This window comes from Perissodus microlepis, chromosome 18 (assembly GCF_051167445.1).
Source record: "Perissodus microlepis isolate ML-2025 ecotype Zambia chromosome 18, ASM5116744v1, whole genome shotgun sequence".
Lineage (NCBI taxonomy): Eukaryota > Metazoa > Chordata > Actinopteri > Cichliformes > Cichlidae > Perissodus > Perissodus microlepis.
The window spans coordinates 3,187,079-3,204,855 of record NC_140478.1 but is presented as its reverse complement, the minus strand read 5'-3'; the positions used below and the strand labels follow the sequence as shown (position 1 = coordinate 3,204,855).

Here is a 17,777-nt window from a genome sequence, read left to right as displayed (position 1 = left end):
TTGTTTATTTCGGTTTATTTGTGTTCTCATAGGTTGTTTTATCTTACGTTCCTTATTTAAAAAAAAAAAAAAAGTAACACGAGATGGATGCCTTCCTCAAACCACGATCCAAAACGCGCAAGATGAAATCACGTGCAGTGTTGCAAGATTGAACATTGCTATATTATTGACTTACTTCACTCAAACATGATATGAACAATTTAATCTACCCTCTCTGCATATCAAGTAGTTTCTACACTATATAGTTACACTTAACTTTAAAGCATAAGGCATTTGTGTTGGATACACGCAAGATGCTTACATAAATCCAAGAGATGGCCATTCTCTTGTTTTCAGTGTGTGACCAGCACTTGGTAACAGTGGGAAGGAAAACTCTCTTTTAACAAGAAGAAACCTCCAGCAGATCCAGGCTCAGGGATGAGCAGCCAGCGGCCACAACTGGCTGTATGGTTAGGTGCTTGATTTTATACGCCTGTGGCAACAGGGCTGAAAACACCTCAAATCAAACATAACTTGTTTTCAAGGTGTGCATTACCTACATGTAGATTGAGAACTGCCCCAACAATACCTCATGACAATGTCTGAGATCTAAGCAAAACTGTAAATCCACTCCAATAATTTTGATAGACTCACAATGGAAACCACTGAAAACAAGTGTCACACTGGTGGTGGTGGTTTTATTAAGTTGTGGCTTCAACACAAACTGACAGAGGACATGTGATTTAGTGCCACATACATCACACCTGCATGTAAGTGTAATCTCATGTGCATACATTATGAGTGGAGCATAGTCATATTTGCTGCGGTATGGCAGCAAACTTGCCGTACTTAACTTGATTGAATGTTTATCAATCAAATTATGCATCAAGGAGCTGAAGTTTTATCTGTCACTTAGCTGTTCAGCAAACTTTCCTGTGGCCTTTTTAAATATGTGCACTTTAATATAGCAACAGGATCAATGAGTGTTTTTAAAGCATATTTTGCACAAGTACAGACATGCACAAATAAAATGTGTCCTCAGCATGCAGGCAGAAGCAGTCAGACAGTTTTTGTTTGTTTTTGGCAGTAACTCAAACACCGATTGGTTCTAATTACACTGAGAAAGCAAAATGATCCCTCTTTATATATTGGTACTCTACATATTATGTTAGACATGTACAAATGCAGTGAAGTTAATGTGTGGGAGTTGGCTGAAATGTTTGCCACTTCATACTGAATGCTCCCTAAACATTTCTAAACACTATAGTAGCCCTTTAAAGGCTGAACCATGATGTAATAGCCAGAAAATTACCCTTTTTTGGGGGAAAATTGAGTGTTTATTGAACCATTTATTGAATAAAACAAATAGGTAAAAAAATCATATCATTTAATTTTTTGGGAGTTTTAATTTTTTTTTTGTTCAATTTCTTTCCTTTTTTGTGGGGGTATCACATCGCTCATGCAGGAGTCTGAAATCTCGAAAATATTTCAAATATGATGCACTTGGCTTTAAAGAACCAGATGTCCAACCTTTGCTTAATTGACAGTCTGGTTGACTGTCTAAAAAGCCTCTCTACTGCTTAATAGACTGTTTGGCTAAACGGTGGCTATTTGTCTGACCCAAATAAGCATCTATTTGACTGGCACAGTGGATGACTGACTGAATGGCCTGTTTTTGACTGACAAGCTGAGTAACCGACTCGAGCAGTTCACTGAGGTCCTACACCAGCGGCCACCTCTGCAACAGAGTCCTGTGAATTTTAACAGCACCGTGATGCTTGGCTTTTCTCTCCAGGATACCTGGACCAAACCCAGTAAGCAGGTTATAATCTTGCTTCATAGCTGTTTCATGTAATTATACATTCTGAAAGAGGTCATGTCTACTTCTAGGTGCAGCTCGCAGCAGTTCTGCGGAGCTGTCTGTGGTGTTATGTTAGGAGATTCTGTTGTACCCAGTCTGTGTGCATGATTTAAAACTTTTGTTGTAAAGCAGTGTTTTGCGTGTTTTTCTCATATAATTGTGCATCTTTGTCTATATGAGTGCAGTGTGTGTGGCTTTTTAGGAGTTTTAAGAGGTTGCTGACCGGGACTTTTTAGCCGGAGCCTTAAAACCCAGCGCCAGTCCAGAGGAAGGAGCGGAAATGCACTCTGGGAAGTGAACCGATCGAGATCAACAAAACACAAAGTTGGTCTTTGTGCATGTGGCTGCTAGCACAGCGAGGGGGCCTGAGTACATTGACATCACAGAGCTGAGATCAAACACTCTAAAAACCAGAAGTGATAAAGAACCGCGAGCGAAAGATAAAACCTTTAACACGAGCTAAATGCCAGACTTCCTCTGTGGCATTTGGAAATGGGATATTTTTGATTTCTCTTTTCATTCTTCAAATGAATCCAAAATTAACTTTTAAAAAACAAACAATTTAAAGTATTAACAAAAATAATATTTTATGTGTTTATTCTCTTTTGCACACACCCTCTTTCACCAAAACCTGTCAGATTGACAGGTTGTTGTTAATTCTGTATTTCAGTAAGTGCTTTTCTTATGTTTAAAACATGCAAAAGCCAACTGGTGGATAAGATCTACTGGCTGGAACTGAAACAAGCACTTTTCTCTTCCTCCGTGCTCCCTTCAGTACCCGGAAACACCCACAATTTGCGAGAAAGAAACTTCTCTCAAGTTTTCTCAGCAGCTGAATTTGAGATGATGTTGAAATGTTAATGCCTGCATTCCTCAGGCTATCTGGAAGCTGAAGGGACTGATATTAAAATAATGTGGCCACTCAGCCACATGTTCACAACCATATGTGCGCAAGAACTGAAAACATCTGTAATGTAATACAATGTAAACCCAGGAGCAGATTTAACTTGGGGTTAGCAGGATTTACACACTACAAGGTTGCTGAGTCATTCAAGCTGAATGTTTTTTAAACACAAAAGTCTCTAATAAAGTCAGAGAATGACACAATATATACTTTTGTACATTTTTAATACTTTTTAAGAATTTTTGGGAATTAAGATTATGCCATGCGCATTCCTGGCCAGCCAGGTCCACTTATAAAAATGTAAAAAACAAAACAAAACCAAGAGCTAGGAATGCAGAATAAAATCTAAAAATATCTGTTACACATGCACACATACAATATTTACAGTCATATCAACATATTCACTCTATGGCGAATATAAAAGCTTGAGGGGCAGATGCATGTTCTGCGTACAGAAGCTGTTGTGGCAATTACTGTGCATTGACTTGCATGGCTGTTAAATTGTACATTAAAACGAGGAGAATAGCAAGCGTGTTTTCAGTATTATTTACAACATTATATACAAAAATATGTAATATCCATGTTAAGTGTGTATATTAACACTATAACCAGACAGAATATTTGGAGACCCCAACCAGACGTATCAGAAAACCGAAACTAATAATAATTTCTGTGCCAGTGATGAATGCCGCTCAAAGTATTGTGTCTTTATGTAAACTCTACGATTCTCTGATGTTAATTCAAAATTGTATTCTTATTTAAAATTCCTTTCTGTGCATGTTAAACTGACAATATGACTTCAGCATTGTGATAAATCGATACATTTATGCCATGAGGAACCCACTTTGCATATTTGAAGGACTCTGTATTTAAGATTTGTAGCCAGTATGTGTAATAACATATATATGTTTTGGATTTTTTTTTTGTCATTTTATACTTCATTATCTTATATTATGTTAATATGGCCAATTTGTTCCTCCACAGACACACCTAGGACTGACTAAATTGAAACAGTGTTTTACCTTCCTTTTTTCTATATAGATGTGATGCGTGCGCTTTTTAAATTAGTTAGCAAACACAGCTGATTTTAGTCTTTTTAAAATGTCATGAAGCTGCTGGAAAGGTAATAAATCTGATGCTTTAAACACAGCTTTGAAAGCTAAAAACAGCTTGTCGTGGTATCATGTCTATGGTCAGCTCAAGATGTTCAGGGAAAGATATGAGACAGAAGACATCATTTGCCAAACATCCTTTGCTACATTATTACTGGACAGTGATTCAGTCATGGCCAAAGATAGAAGGAAAGCCTTGAGTTACACTTTTAGTGACAGTATCAGTAACACTGATGTGCTCACTGTAGGAATGTACATAATTATAGGTTGTAAATTGATAATGAGTAGGTTTGCTGGATTTGAAGTGGATGAAGCTGGATTTGAGTGGTTTTCAGATGACTGCAAACACTCTGAAGGCTTTTCCTCCTGTGGGGTTTGTTAGGCTGGAAGAGGAAAAGCAAAAAGGACACATGTTACATGAAAAGCATGGACCTTTAAAACAAAACATCTCTCTAGATGCCAATCAAATACGCACACGCTGCATTATTCAGGCCAATTACATTAACTGGAATGAGATGTTACCTTTCTGAGGTGATGCCATTCTGATAGCTGCCGCTATAATGCCTCTTCTTGTCCACTGGCATCACATCAAGGTAACCTCCTGACTCGTTCTTGATCACTCCAGCATGAATGGCCGCTCTGCAGATACTCGACTTCTGGATGGGCCAAGACAATGAGTCGTTAGGCAGAAAAGCACCTCTAACCTATCAGCATTATACTGTGGCACTCTGTGTGTTCACATTATCAAATGCAGCTGCTTGTGTTTTTAAAAACTGAGCAGAGGTTTGAATTACAACAGTAATTAAGGCTGCATTAACTTCAGGCCTTACAGATGCAATGCATTTGATATCTGAGTGTGAAGTCTTCTGGTTTATCTTATAAGTTAAGTAACAAATTACTATTGTTACCCAAAGTGAGGACAATAATGCAAAAACTTACATCTGAGTAGTATTTTGTCCCAATAACTCGTGCATGGCTCTCACGCAAACAGTTCCTAGGACAATACAACCTGGGAAAAGCCAGAGTTAAGGTAAGGTCAAAGAGCCCGTTGTTTCCAGACAAAACTTGACTAATCAGCTCAAATTTAAACCAGTTTTTGAAAAAAAAAGAAAAGAAAAGAGGAAGAAAACTATAAATGATAAAGTACACACCAGTTGTTAAGACAGAAATTCAAAGATGCACAAAAATGTATGTATACAGGTGACAGTAGTGACACTACTTTTGCCTTTGGTGGTCATAAAGGTCATAGCTGTAATCAACACACGTTACCTGGGACAGTGTCGTACAGGTTTCTTGAAAGGACAGAAAAGCGCCACTGTGGTATCACATCTTACTGCCTTGACTGGGAAAAAAAAACAGTTGACAAAGCACAGCAAAAAAAAAAAATGCTACAGTATTTCTGTGGCTATGAGAAATGAACTTCTTACCAGGCACAGACTCAACTTTAAAAGAATTTGCACTTCTGTTTTTCCTGTAAAGTTGACAAAAATGGCAGTAAGCCTGATGTATTATAGCCATCCATCACAATTAAACAGCCAAAGTATAAAGCTTAATAAATAGACATAAATACAGAGACCGAGTCATACCCAATGGATTGAATACCATTCTTGTATGACTTGGTGAAATGTTGTTTTCTGCCCAGTCTGGTCACATCGATCCATCCTCCATCACTGTCAATAACACCAAAGTGTAGCGCAGCTCCACACACACTGGATTGCTGGATCAATCAAGCAAAGATTGGTTTATACAAAATAATAATAAATGAAAGAATACATCGAGTGCTGTTACTTGTGAGTTTTTACCATATCATAGTATCCAGTCCCAACTACTTTTCCAGGCCTTTCAAGGCAACCGGGTGGGCACTCATATCTATGGACAGAAACCACAGTAAAGTGAAGATCATAGTGGTACTGAAGCCAAGTCTGTTTCTACTAATCATCTATGTTAATGATAATAAGTTCATCTATACACATCATCTTCTACCTGTTACAGGTTGTTCCCTTGCACTGATCCCTCAGCTTGGTCTCACAGTCCACCTGTTGGCCTTAAGTACACAAACTCGTCAGTATTAATATTGTATTCATATCCGTTACTCAGGGAGCTATAGTAATAGCAGTTCATCCTTACACATCTGCTCTGTGCTGACAACCATGTCTCTTTCCAGGTTGTCACTGGGCGAGGTGCTTGGTGCCTGAGCCCTGGGTCGGGGCGCTCCGTCTCTTACTGGTTCTGGTTCGGGTTCAATGTAATTGGTCTCCTCAATCTCAGGAGCCGGACGCCTGTCAACACCTCCGTCTGAAAACACAGTCCGTTGCGGTTATTCAATTTTTAGGAGCTGAATAAATTTTTCTGTGCACTTTTCTGATTGTATTAGTAGTAGTAGGATGTCCTAGGATGCTAAAGGCGTGTGCTGCTGAACTTGAGGAGCCGCTACAACGAGTCTTCAATCTCAGTCTGCGACTGGGGAGAGTGCCCGCCCTATGGAAGACATCTTGCATTGTCCCAGTCCCCAAAAGGAACCGGCCCGATGAGCTGAATGACTTCCGACTGGTGGCACTGACGTCACATCTTATGAAGATTCTAGAGCGGCTCTTCCTCAACCTCCTCCGACCACAGGTACAACATGCCCAGGACAGGAAAAGGCTCGATCAGGATCCTGTTTCTTGACTTTTCCAGTGCCTTTAATACCATCCAGCCCTGTCTGCTCCAGGAGAAACTAAACAGGATGCAGGTGGACTCCTGCCTGGATCTCCGACTACCTTACTGACAGACCACAGTACGTCAAGCTGAAGGACATCATGTCTGACACTGTGGTCAGCAGCACAGGAGCACCACAGGGAACTGTGCTGTCCCCTCTTCTCTTCACCCTGTACTCCTCTGACTTCTGCTACAACTCTGAATTATGCCACATTCAGAAGTTTGCAGACGACACGGCCATCATGGGGTGTATCTGGGATAATCAGGAAGAGGAGTACAGGAGTCTGGTGAGGAACTTTGTCGCATGGAGTCACAGAAACCACCTGCAACTCAACACCTCAAAGACCAAGGAACTGGTTGTGGACTTCGGGAGGTCCAGACCAGGTCCACTGCCAGTTCAGATAGAGGGAGAGGAGGTGGAGGTGGTCAACACATACAAGTACCTCAGGCTGTGGGTGGACAACAAGCTGGACTGGTCATGCAACACGCATCACCTGTATAAAAAAGGCCAAAGCCGACTGTACTTCCTCAGGAGGCTGAGGTCTTTTAACATCTGCAGGAAGCTCCTGAGGATGTTTTACCAGTCGGTGGTTGCTGGAGTACTTTTCTATGCTGTGGTGTGCTGGGGGAGCAGCACAGCAAAGAAGGACTCATCCAGGCTGGAGAAACTAATCAGGAAGGCTGGCTCTGTGGTCGGCATGAAGCTGGACACTCTGGTGACAGTGGCAGAGAAAAGGACACTAAAGAAAACTGCTGGACATTATGGACAATGCTGGGCATCCTCTGCACACGGCCATAAACAATCAGAGGAGTCTGTTCAGTGACAGGTTGCTTTTCCCAAAGACAAGAACCAACAGACTTAAAAACTCCTTTGTCCCACACGCCATCAGACTGTTTAAATCCTCTCTGGAGGGGAGAGGGAGGGGAAACAGGAGGACAAAGGCGGGGGAACAACTGAGCTGTAGTGCCTTTTCACTGTGCAATACTTTTTGTTAATATCCAACGGTGCAATAGACTCACAATACTTGAAATGTGCAATTCCCTTGTATTCTTATTCCCATTTATTCTATTTATCCCTTTTGTATACTCTGTATTTATATATGTGTGTATATATGGTATATTTCTGCTCACATTCTGTAACTTCTGTCGGTGCTGTGCTATTGGAAACCGAATTTCCCGGAGGAACCCACCCGAGGGATTAATAAAGTTTTATCTAATCTCTAATCTATCTATCTAGTTCTTCTTGATTTAACTGTGCAAACAGTACATTGGCTCAGTATAAATGGTCAAAATCATGGGAAACCTCCACAGTGATATAAATGACTAAAATACAATAAAGATAATAATAATAAACATGTGAATAACACATGAGTTATGTACAAAAATAAATAGGCAATAACCCACGTTTATAGCAGAGGTTGTCCCTGCATCCCCCACCATAGCTCGCTGGACAAGCAGAGCAGGGAGTCCCATATTTGTATGGAGCATGACCCCACCAGTTGCCTCTGGAAGAAAAAAAACAAGAAAACAAACGAAAGAAATGATAATACTGTTTTTTTATCACAGTTGTAACCTGCCAGGAAGTGCAGAACCTTTTGTTTTATATTTCTTACCTTTTCTTCCATGTAAAGAAATTAAAATATGTAAGCAGTAGGAACAAAAATTAAATAAAGTAACTGCATGCCTTTTGGCCTTTGTAAATTTCTGTTATTGCTTAATCATTTTTGTGATTGCTGATGACAGACCTGTGTCGTGAGCTACTCACTCATTAAAAGTGATGACGTTTACCTCTGACTCCTCTCTTCTTTCACTGAAGCAGCATGGAAACATTTTCTAATGTGTTCATGTCCTGGGTGAAAACTTACGGCGGGGAGTAGTTGCAGACCAGATAGACTGCTTTGGCCCAGATCATTCCCCACACATTCATGTTGTAACACACGTTGATGGCACAGCCAATGCGATTACTGGTCGCCCACACCAACTAAACAAAAAACAAAACACACACACACAAAAACAGACGATGTGAACAGAGTTGTATCATGTAACAGAAAAGGCAGTGGTAATTATGAGTTGTAGTACGCATTCGCAGTTATATAATGTCATATTTTACTCAGTTTTGTAAGTAGTTATCATTAAATATTCATTTTAAAGCAAATAAACAACCTGGTTGCACAAATTTTCTTGGTTAAATTTAGCTCATTCCTCAAATTGTAATTGCAATTAAATAGAAGAACTTTTGACATCCCAGATATTTTTATACCAGTAAATATGATTTTGTTAAATGAAAGAAACATATGATCACTAGTGACTGTATAACTTTTAAGACAATTACCTGAGTATAATGAGTACAAACAGGTCCCGAACACCTGAGTGGACAGTGTGGGTTGCACTCCTGGGCGTAGGGATAGCTATAATACCTCACCTCATCATACCAGGCCTGGACATGGTAGGTTGGGGGTCGGTCCCTGATGTGATAGAAAAAGTGTTAAAAGTATAATAGATGGATGTAGCTACTGTCACGTCATCCACTCCTGAAGTCCGTTCTGAACTTGAGATGAAAGATTTCTTGGTTTGACATTGGGGGTCTGACTGAAACCACCTGATTGGCTTAAAGCTGGTCAATCCCAAGTCATTAGCTAATGAACATCCTCCTGTCTTAAATAAAATTTACAGAGGTTTACAAACAGATTTTAATTTTTATTCATTATGACACAAAATTTACAAAGCACAAATTGTTTACAGATGTCAAGACAGAACTGATTCTACTTTACCAGTTTTTAGCACTGGAGGGTTAAGATGTTAGCTGTTAAACTGCTGACACATTTAAAAGTGTACATTTAACTTTAAATACACTGTATTGGAGACAAAGATACATCAGTTCAGAGCTGTCAAACATGTGACACAGAATATTTTAATTGCTACACTTCCCTGCACGCACCTGCCCCAGTGTACTCCGAGGTTTTGGCCTATTTGTGTCAGCATGTGACTTGGTCCATGTTCCCATCTGCAGGTGTGAGCCCAGTGCTCTGCACTTCTCTCCAACTCGTAATCCCATACCTAAGGAGCACACGCATTTTTCACCACAAAGATTTCATGAAACACACACACACACACACACACACACACACACACACAGGTTCTTGGATAAAAACGTTACCGCATTTGAAAAAAATGTACTTAGAAGTTTTCCTTTTAAAGTTAGGGCAGCTAATATTTTATTGCTATTATGATTTGAAAGAAATAACGTAATATTTGTTTCATCTGACCACAGAGGTTTTCCATTTCCTCCAGCCTAATTTACATGGATTTACATTTTGGGGGGGATTTGAGAAGGAAATTATGTTCAGGGTTTATAGGCTCCTGTTAGTGGTTTGATTTTAAAGTCCCTGTATTTATGACTTTTTGTTATTTCATGCCTTTAGCCCCTTGTTTTGTTGATGACATGTTTCTAAGTTCCCCTTTGTGTTCCCTTCTCTTCCTCCAGTCTTGTCTCTGTGTCTGTCTTTAGTGTTTGTCAAGTTTGCACGTTTAATTCTGTCTCAGAGTTAATTGTATTTCCTGTTTTATTTTGATAGTCTCTTGTCTTGTCTGCCTTCCCCTCTCTTGTTAGTCCTGATTTGTTTCTGCTGTGTTTCCCACCCGTTTCCTCTCGATTTTTATTGTCCTGATTCTACTCTTGCATTCTGGCTGTATGTTTCCCTGATTCATGTTTTCTAGTTATCTGTGTCCCTGGTCCTGCTCTGCAGTCAGGAATACTATGTAGTCTTGCACATAACAGCAGTAAAGCTGCTTTTTTAATTCATTCCTGCCTTCCAAGTCTTGCATTTGGGTGGACACATTGCTTGCCACACAGCAGTTTCATGACATAATTAGTTACACAATGTTCTCCAGCAGTTTTCTTAAGTACCACTTAATTTTTCCAGCCTTTTCTTGACCTGTCCCAACTTTTTGGAGATATGTTGCTGTCATCTAATTAAAAATGATCAAATACTTATTTCTTCGGTTCAACCATTTGATATATTTTCTATGCTCAATTGTGAATAAAATACGGCTTTATGACATTTGTAAATCATTGCATTAAATGATTTACACTTTTCAAAAGGGCCCATTTTTTGAGATTTGAGGCTGCCATAAAAAAAAAACAAAAAAACAAAGATCTAAAAGTAACCACACAAACTTGATGTGTTATTTCATTTCACCTCAAAAATTGACCTGGTCTTTACTTGAAAGCACTGTGACTGTATGCATGCCTCTTGCAAATTTGACACCATATGGTCAAAACGAGGCCTATACACTCTCTAACACACAGACACACACATGAGAGACCACCACATCAACTGACAGCTTTGTGCTACTATTCAGTGCGGTTGTTTCAGCTTGTTTCCAGTAAGTTCTGGCCTCATAAAACAATCTGAGAGTTAGAAAAAGCAAAGACCCCCCCCCCCCAAAAAAGTAACTAACAAACACAGGAGCACAGAGACTTTCTGTTTTAAGGACTGATGCCATCTTTTCCAGAGAAGCTTAAGAAAATCAGCTGAAAATACCTGAAACTTACTCCCATACCTCTTATTTTAAAGAGAGCAGACTGGGGGCTGCGCAATTTTAATGTCGCGGCAAAGTTAATTTACTGTTGACTCTGTTGGGGAGGGAGAAGAATAGGTGCAGTGTGCAGTCTGCTGGCATACTGTTTAGTTGCATTAGAGCTATCGCGCGTCAAAACTAATAGGATAATGTTTAAGTGTTGAGTTGTAACTGCTTTGACCACCATAATACGTTCCATATGTTTAGACTAAGGCTAACACACTGTTGCACATTGTAGTGCTAGTTGTTGTTCATGCCTGAGTGGAAAAGTGATATTTGGACTGGAGATTTTTGGCCACAGTCCAGCTTTGGCTGATAGATATACAATATAGAGAATTCTTTAATATTACCTATGTGGTATCGTTTTCAAAGTTTTCTTAACATGATGTTGTAAATGTTAGAATTCTCATGTATTTTCAGTTCAAATTAAGTATTCATATACAATATTAAAACTTCATGTTGAGAGCATGTTGCAATAATGTGTGATAAGACATGTTATGCAATAATACACAAAAGTCGTTAGCCACCTCGTTTTGTTTTTTTAACTAGAAAATGAGAGATAGATGCAGCACCATCTATCCACCCAGCCAACCAGCAGAGAAGCCCACACTTCCCTAACCTGGCCACCTCCTGCAGATATAATGGAGGTGGAGGGGTGGGAAACCTAATCATTTACAAGCCAGCTGACAAATATAATCCCTCCATGTCCTGAGTAGGCCCCGGGGATAAACCCAGTGATTTATTGAAATGTGCAAAAACAAATAAAAATACAATATATAAGGCAAGAATCTTCATTTGACTGGCTTTTCAGAATTGCACAAACTTGAAAAATCAATATTAGGTTTGCCCTTTTATTCTTTAACACAGCTTCAGTGCTCTTCTTGTAATTCCTTCAAATAGTTTTTTGGAATAGTTTACTAGGCTTGAAGGAGATTATAAAGCTCTTCTTTGAAGGTTGTCTACCTTTTGTTCCATTCTGTCAAAATGATCCCACAATGCTTCATTTAGTTTAATTTGACCCGTGATTTAAGAGAGAGCAACATATGGTGTGCTCAGATACTGTTGTATCTTGATCTCAAGCTTGTACATGCTTTAATGTTTCCCTTCATACTCTTTGCACTATTTGAACTATCCTTCTGTCCCCATTAAGGAGCTTTTCTCTTCTTTATCACTTCTTGTAAGGAGAACCAATATTGTTGAGTTCCTTGTATTTTTGTAGATGAAACTTCTTTGTTCCATACACGTGTGTGGAACACCACAGGCACGCAGCTCTGATAGACAAGCTTTATACTGCAATGATTTTAGAAAAATAGAGCATTGTTTCAGTGAGGTGTAAGGGTTCCACAACAGCAGAATGCAGTCTGCACGTATTTGGCTGCCAGTGCCACATTGTTATCTTCTCACAGCCACAGTGCACAGATGGAAATAAGGTACTAATTTACAAAAATGAAAAGATTCTCTTAGATCATTTAAACCTAATAAATAAATACTTTTATTTAATGGTTAACAAACACATAACACTGAATCAGACAAGCTGTAGGAGGTCTGGGAAATTTTGACTATCAGGCACTTCTGCCCTGCATTGATCTTAGACATCAACAACGCACAAATCTCGACCTTTTCTGTTTTCTGCTGCAGAGAGTAATGGTCTGTGTCGCTTCATTATTCTCTCCATTTGTTATTTTCCCCCCTTGATTATCCAGCAGAGGAGAAGATAGACTGCTGGCCTTTGGAGAAAGGTCACCGTAAAAATGAGCAGTCTTCTTTTGCATTCCAAAGAGCATTAAGCTTCTCAGCTACAGCCCCATTTCCAGACATTGGCCAGCACCACCTCTGCAACAGAGTGCAAGTGCAAGATCTGCATTCTTACAGCAGTACATTTGGGAGAAAGAATACTGCTGCAGAGAATATTACTGAAGAAGAAAACAAAAATAGATCCTTTTCTATTTAAAAGTATGTGTAGCAGTATGTGTAAATGCTTGTTATACAACCTACTCTATATAAAGTCTCTTTGATTGGGGGAACGTTTAGGAAGTTTCAAAAAAGCACTAAAATCCTGCAGTTGAAAAACTAAATACTTGGCTTTCATCAGTCCTCTTTCTTACAACGACATCACCACAAGTAACAATATCCACTGCTAAAGAAACATTGGATTAGTCCACATAAAACATTCACTGTATTGCCAAAAGTTTCCTTTCACTCATCACATTCACTGAATTCAGATATTCCAATCACTCTCTAAGTGGTAGGCCAACTAAAAGACACAGAGGTCCAGTGGATGTTGAGGCACAGTGCGCAGGGGTCACCAACGTTCTGCAGTCAATCGCCACAGACCTCCAAACTTAATGTGGCCTTCAGATTAACTCACCAACAGTGCACAGAGAGCTTCATGGAATGGGTCACCATGACCAAGCAGCAGCGTCCAAGCCTTACATGACCAAGCACAATACAAAGTGTTTGATGCAGTGATGTAAAGCATGTCGCTACTGGACTGTAGAGCAGTGGAAGCTTGTTCTCTGGAGTGGCAAAACATGCTCTTCCATTTGGCAATTTGATGGATGAGTCTCAGTTTGGTGGTTGCTAGGAGACAATACTTGGCTAAGCGAACTGAGTCAAGTGGAGAGTTTGGTGGACAGGGATTATGGTGTGGGGTTGTTTTTCAGAAGGTGGGCTCACCTCCTTAAAGAAACTCTTAATGCTTCAGCGTACCAAGACATTTTGCTCCTAGCTTCATGGGAACAGCTTGGGGATGACCCTGTCCTGTTCCAACATGACTGCACACCAGTGCACAAAACAAGGTCCATAAAGAACCTGACTGGCCTGCACAGAATTTTGACCTCAACCTGATAGAACACCTTTGAGATGAAGCCTTCCAAGAAGAGTTGAAGCATTTATAGCTGCAAAGGGTGGGCCGACATGATATTAAACCCTAACCTTAACCCTTCAAAAGCGTGTGAAGACGGATGAGTAAATACTTTTGGCAAAATAGTGTACACTGGCACCACCGTGCACTATGAGATATGCGAAGGCTCAAATAAAAACGAATACTGGCTTGGGATTGCACAAAGTGGAGGATGCTAAAGAAAAGCCTGAGAGAAAACTTGTGAGGCTGACGATCAAGTGAGTAGGACTGAGAAAAAGACTCAGCAAGAGGAGAAATGGAGGGATAGAGCAAGGAGAGGCTCAGTAGGAAGAGGAGGGAGGAAGGGCAGGATAGTTGAGGTAGAGGGCAGGAAAACACTGCGGGGGTGAGAGCTGGACCTGGGCCAGGGTCAGCAAGGGTGGGCAAACAGGAGACAGGAGGTGGAGCAAGCCAGACGGTGGCTTTGGCCTGCAGAGCTCGTTTTCTCTCTTTCATTCCCTAATCTGATGTCTTTAGCTGGCAGAGTCAGGAAAGTGCCTTTTTATGAAAAACACTTTAGTGTAACTAGAAAGAATAGCTGGAAAGAGACCTTGCTTCTAATCTATTCTATAAAGATGCATCATTTATATGGTGTGCTACTTGTAAATACAGACTATATGTAACTCAAGCAAGCTTGCTTAGTGATGTCCATCCACAGACTAACTGTACAGGTGCATCACACATACCCACATACCTGCAAATCTGTACAAGAATATCACTCAACAAAACTGATGCACAGAATTCTAGAAGTGGATGTTAGTAAAAGTAATCACACAGCAATCCATATCATTTGTCAGAGACTTATGGGAAAGACAAAGACAACTTATAGACTATGAAGACCAAAAGCACTTCGACTCGGTATCACGGCAAAACGTATAATAGACATGCCAATCCACTGTGTCCATTTCACACTTTGCTTCTTCAAAACGTGAAATATACATGCATGCAGAAATTGCATTACCAGCAGGGAGAGATAATATATTTAAAGCCACAAAGTTGGTACTGAGTAACAAATGTATGAGTCCTTACTATAAAGCTGGGTGGCTAACATATATTATATACATATAAATGTAAATGATGATTATTTTCATGTTGGCTTGAAATAAAATATCTCCCTCTGCTGTTACTGCAACTTCTGCATTCATTTCATATTTTGGAGAGCCAAAGCATGAAATCTACATGGTGGACTGGTGCATCTATTACACGCTTTGCCATCATATCAGGTTGAACAGTTATGTTGTACAGTTAAGTGATTAAAACTAGCTGAAAGCTGACCTTTCAGACAAGTAGGAAGTTATCTGAAAGGTCAACAAAGCCTTAATACTTAACACATAGAGATAATCACCACTACAGCCCTCTGCATTTAATCATTAGGTGTTATTAATCTCTGCCTCTCTTCCACAGAGGGTCTTCGTCCTGTCTTCTCTCAACCGGTTGCAGCAGATGGCCGCGCCTCCTGAGCCTGGTTGTGCTGGAGGTTTCTTCCTGTTAAACAGGAGTTTTTCCTTCCCACTGTCGCCAAAGTGCTTGCTCATAGGGGCTCATTGTTAGGGTTTTTTCTGTATGCATTATTACAGGGTCTACCTTACAATAAAAAGAGCCTTGAGGCAACTGTTGTTGGGATTTAAATAAAATTGAACTGAACCACTGCACTTATCAAGAAGGTAAGAAATAAATCTACATAGACCAAAATTTTTTTTGCATCAAGCTATAAACGTAAGCTATAGAGCTATGGAGTTTTTAGTTTCAGAAAAGCAACAATGAAAAGTTTAATTGCAATCTACCTTAATGTCCTGTCATACATCACACAGCATATTGACACATTTACAAATCCAAAACGTAACCACATTTCTTTCATTAGCGATTACTGTAAGGAGGGACAGCATGCTTGTTATCAGTACTAAATTTAATCACGACCCCATATTCATGACAGAGTTCTAACTTCAAAGTGTAATTAATATTAGTACTATTTATCCTTTTAAGCAGTAGAAAGAACTGTTAAATATTCCGCAGTGCACTTGGCCTACAGATGGCTGTGTCCTCGGTGCTCACCATGTACTCCATGTTGGAAGCAGGAGGGTAGACCTGACCCCGCAGTTTGTTGTGCAGGTCCAGGATGAGGTGCATGTCTCCCTCGCTGATGGCCCTCCTCCCTCTAGGCTTGGCCCTCCACCACTCCTCATCTTTGTTTGTATACTTGTTCAGGATGGACTCGAGCCGGGTGGAGTTGGTGAGGGCCAGGGCCTGGATGGTTGTGTTCAAGCAAAGGAACAAGATCGCTACTCTCAGCAAGCCAGGGAAAACAATAGACCTCCTCATGATGGGGAAAACACTGATGCTGCGAGGAATACTGCAGGACAGACAGTGCAGGTTATTAGCCTGCCTCAGACTGTGAGAGCAAAGCCTGAGGGCTCAATCAAAATGTTTCTTTTAGCTCTTATATCACAGCTCCTATTAATAACATTCCTTTACTTATTAATGGGATTCCCATTACTAAAAAGTTACAGTACTACTGCATGTGCTAATATACCCAAAAGAAAAAAATATTAACTGTTTATTTAGATAACATATTTTAACATAAGAAGAAAAGTACTAAAGAATAATAAACACATATTCTCTAGGTATTCTCTGCCATGGGAATATAAATAAAAAGTGTTTTTTTTTTAAATAGCTAAGTGTAGTGCCAGTGTACCTCTAAATTGCGCCAACCTTTCTCCCAGGTGTAATATTCCTAGAGTTAAGCCGTCTGTCGTTCACTGGATAATGACAGTTTTCCAATCCAAGGAGCCTTTAAATCCATCCATCACACGGATTGAGCGCAAGCAGTCCGGTCTACAACTCTGCAACATCCACTCAGGACAGAGAGCTCACAAGTGTGTTCAGGTACCTGTTGAATAGCGTTAGCAGCGGGCTGCACGGGACTGCTGCGCATTTTGCGCTTATATGCCAAATTTGCTCTTAGCAACGTGCAACGCAACGGACCACGCCTCTGCGCACCCACTCGCTCACACAGACCCTCACTTACACATCCACACGCCGGCAGGGGTGTGCTGGAACTCCAGGAAAGATCTATTTGAGGAGGCACCTGATCGTATCAGCAGTGACGTGAAGGTGACACGAAGGACGTTAGGAGAACGGCCCACTCATATATTATGCACATTTTGAAACTGTATCGATGAAAAACAATAATTATCATGTGGTAAAAATATGCTGTGAGGCATTTAAGGATTTTCAGTCATGGCTTCCTATATAAGAAGATACCGACCATCCTTTGTATCTGTGTCCAGCAAAGAAAAATAGATGCTGATTATGTGCACTGTTTGCATAAACTTTGAATTGAGCGGTGTTTGAGCGGGAGGCTTCACTGCTATGTTTAAGAACGGCATCGGCAGTAGCAGCCAGCAGGGTGGCCTCTATTCCCCTGCGACACGACCACAAAGCACTGATTCATCTGCCTGAACACACACACTAGAACAGTTGTGAACGTTTGTGCGCTGTGTATATGTGTGCGCGCTTCCTTTAAGCTCTCTGTTCCCGATGTTCATCATTTGATAAATTATTATAATTTTTTAAAATGTGGCAATAATGAGGCAACAAAGGCCATGCCTCCTTCGTTGGTATGTCTGACGAGGCTGGAGTGGAGTTGATAGACGGGTAAAATGATGCTAATTATTTAGGCATTAAGCTTGAAATATGGTACCCACACTGCAACTAGAAGACCCAGGATCCACTATTTTTGTA

General features: G+C 40.3%; 1 protein-coding gene across 2 annotated transcripts; it reads right to left on the bottom strand.

Annotated features, from left to right (window-relative positions):
* Window positions 1-2,951: 2,951 nt before the first annotated feature.
* LOC146367042 (cysteine-rich secretory protein LCCL domain-containing 1-like) lies at window positions 2,952-17,017 on the bottom strand. 2 transcript variants are annotated; one of them, XM_084913230.1, is made up of 15 exons: window positions 16,729-17,017; window positions 16,089-16,386; window positions 9,492-9,610; window positions 8,886-9,018; window positions 8,419-8,534; window positions 7,958-8,058; window positions 5,984-6,151; window positions 5,840-5,900; window positions 5,659-5,725; window positions 5,443-5,573; window positions 5,284-5,327; window positions 5,126-5,198; window positions 4,796-4,865; window positions 4,379-4,512; window positions 2,952-4,239 (listed from the first exon to the last, which is right to left on the bottom strand). In XM_084913230.1, the coding sequence occupies exons 2-15, from the start codon at window positions 16,353-16,355 to the stop codon at window positions 4,188-4,190; spliced, it is 1,536 nt and encodes a 511-aa protein (XP_084769356.1). In that variant the 5' UTR covers window positions 16,356-16,386; window positions 16,729-17,017; the 3' UTR covers window positions 2,952-4,187. The 2 variants fall into 2 exon arrangements, with proteins under 2 accessions (XP_084769356.1, XP_084769357.1); XM_084913231.1 differs by having other exon boundaries at window positions 16,746-17,017.
* Window positions 17,018-17,777: the final 760 nt, after the last annotated feature.

What these genes read in the sequence shown, in the direction of transcription:
- LOC146367042 (XM_084913230.1), bottom strand. Translation starts at nt 16,355, where the DNA reads ATGAGGAGGTCTATTGTTTTCCCTGGCTTGCTGAGAGTAGCGATCTTG. An exon ending in GGACTGGATACTATGATATG is followed by an intron (nt 5,574 to 5,658) that starts GTAAAAACTCAC and finishes TGATTGATCCAG; the next exon opens with CAATCCAGTGTGTGTGGAGC. An exon ending in AATGGTATTCAATCCATTGG is followed by an intron (nt 5,328 to 5,442) that starts GTATGACTCGGT and finishes TCAACTTTACAG; the next exon opens with GAAAAACAGAAGTGCAAATT.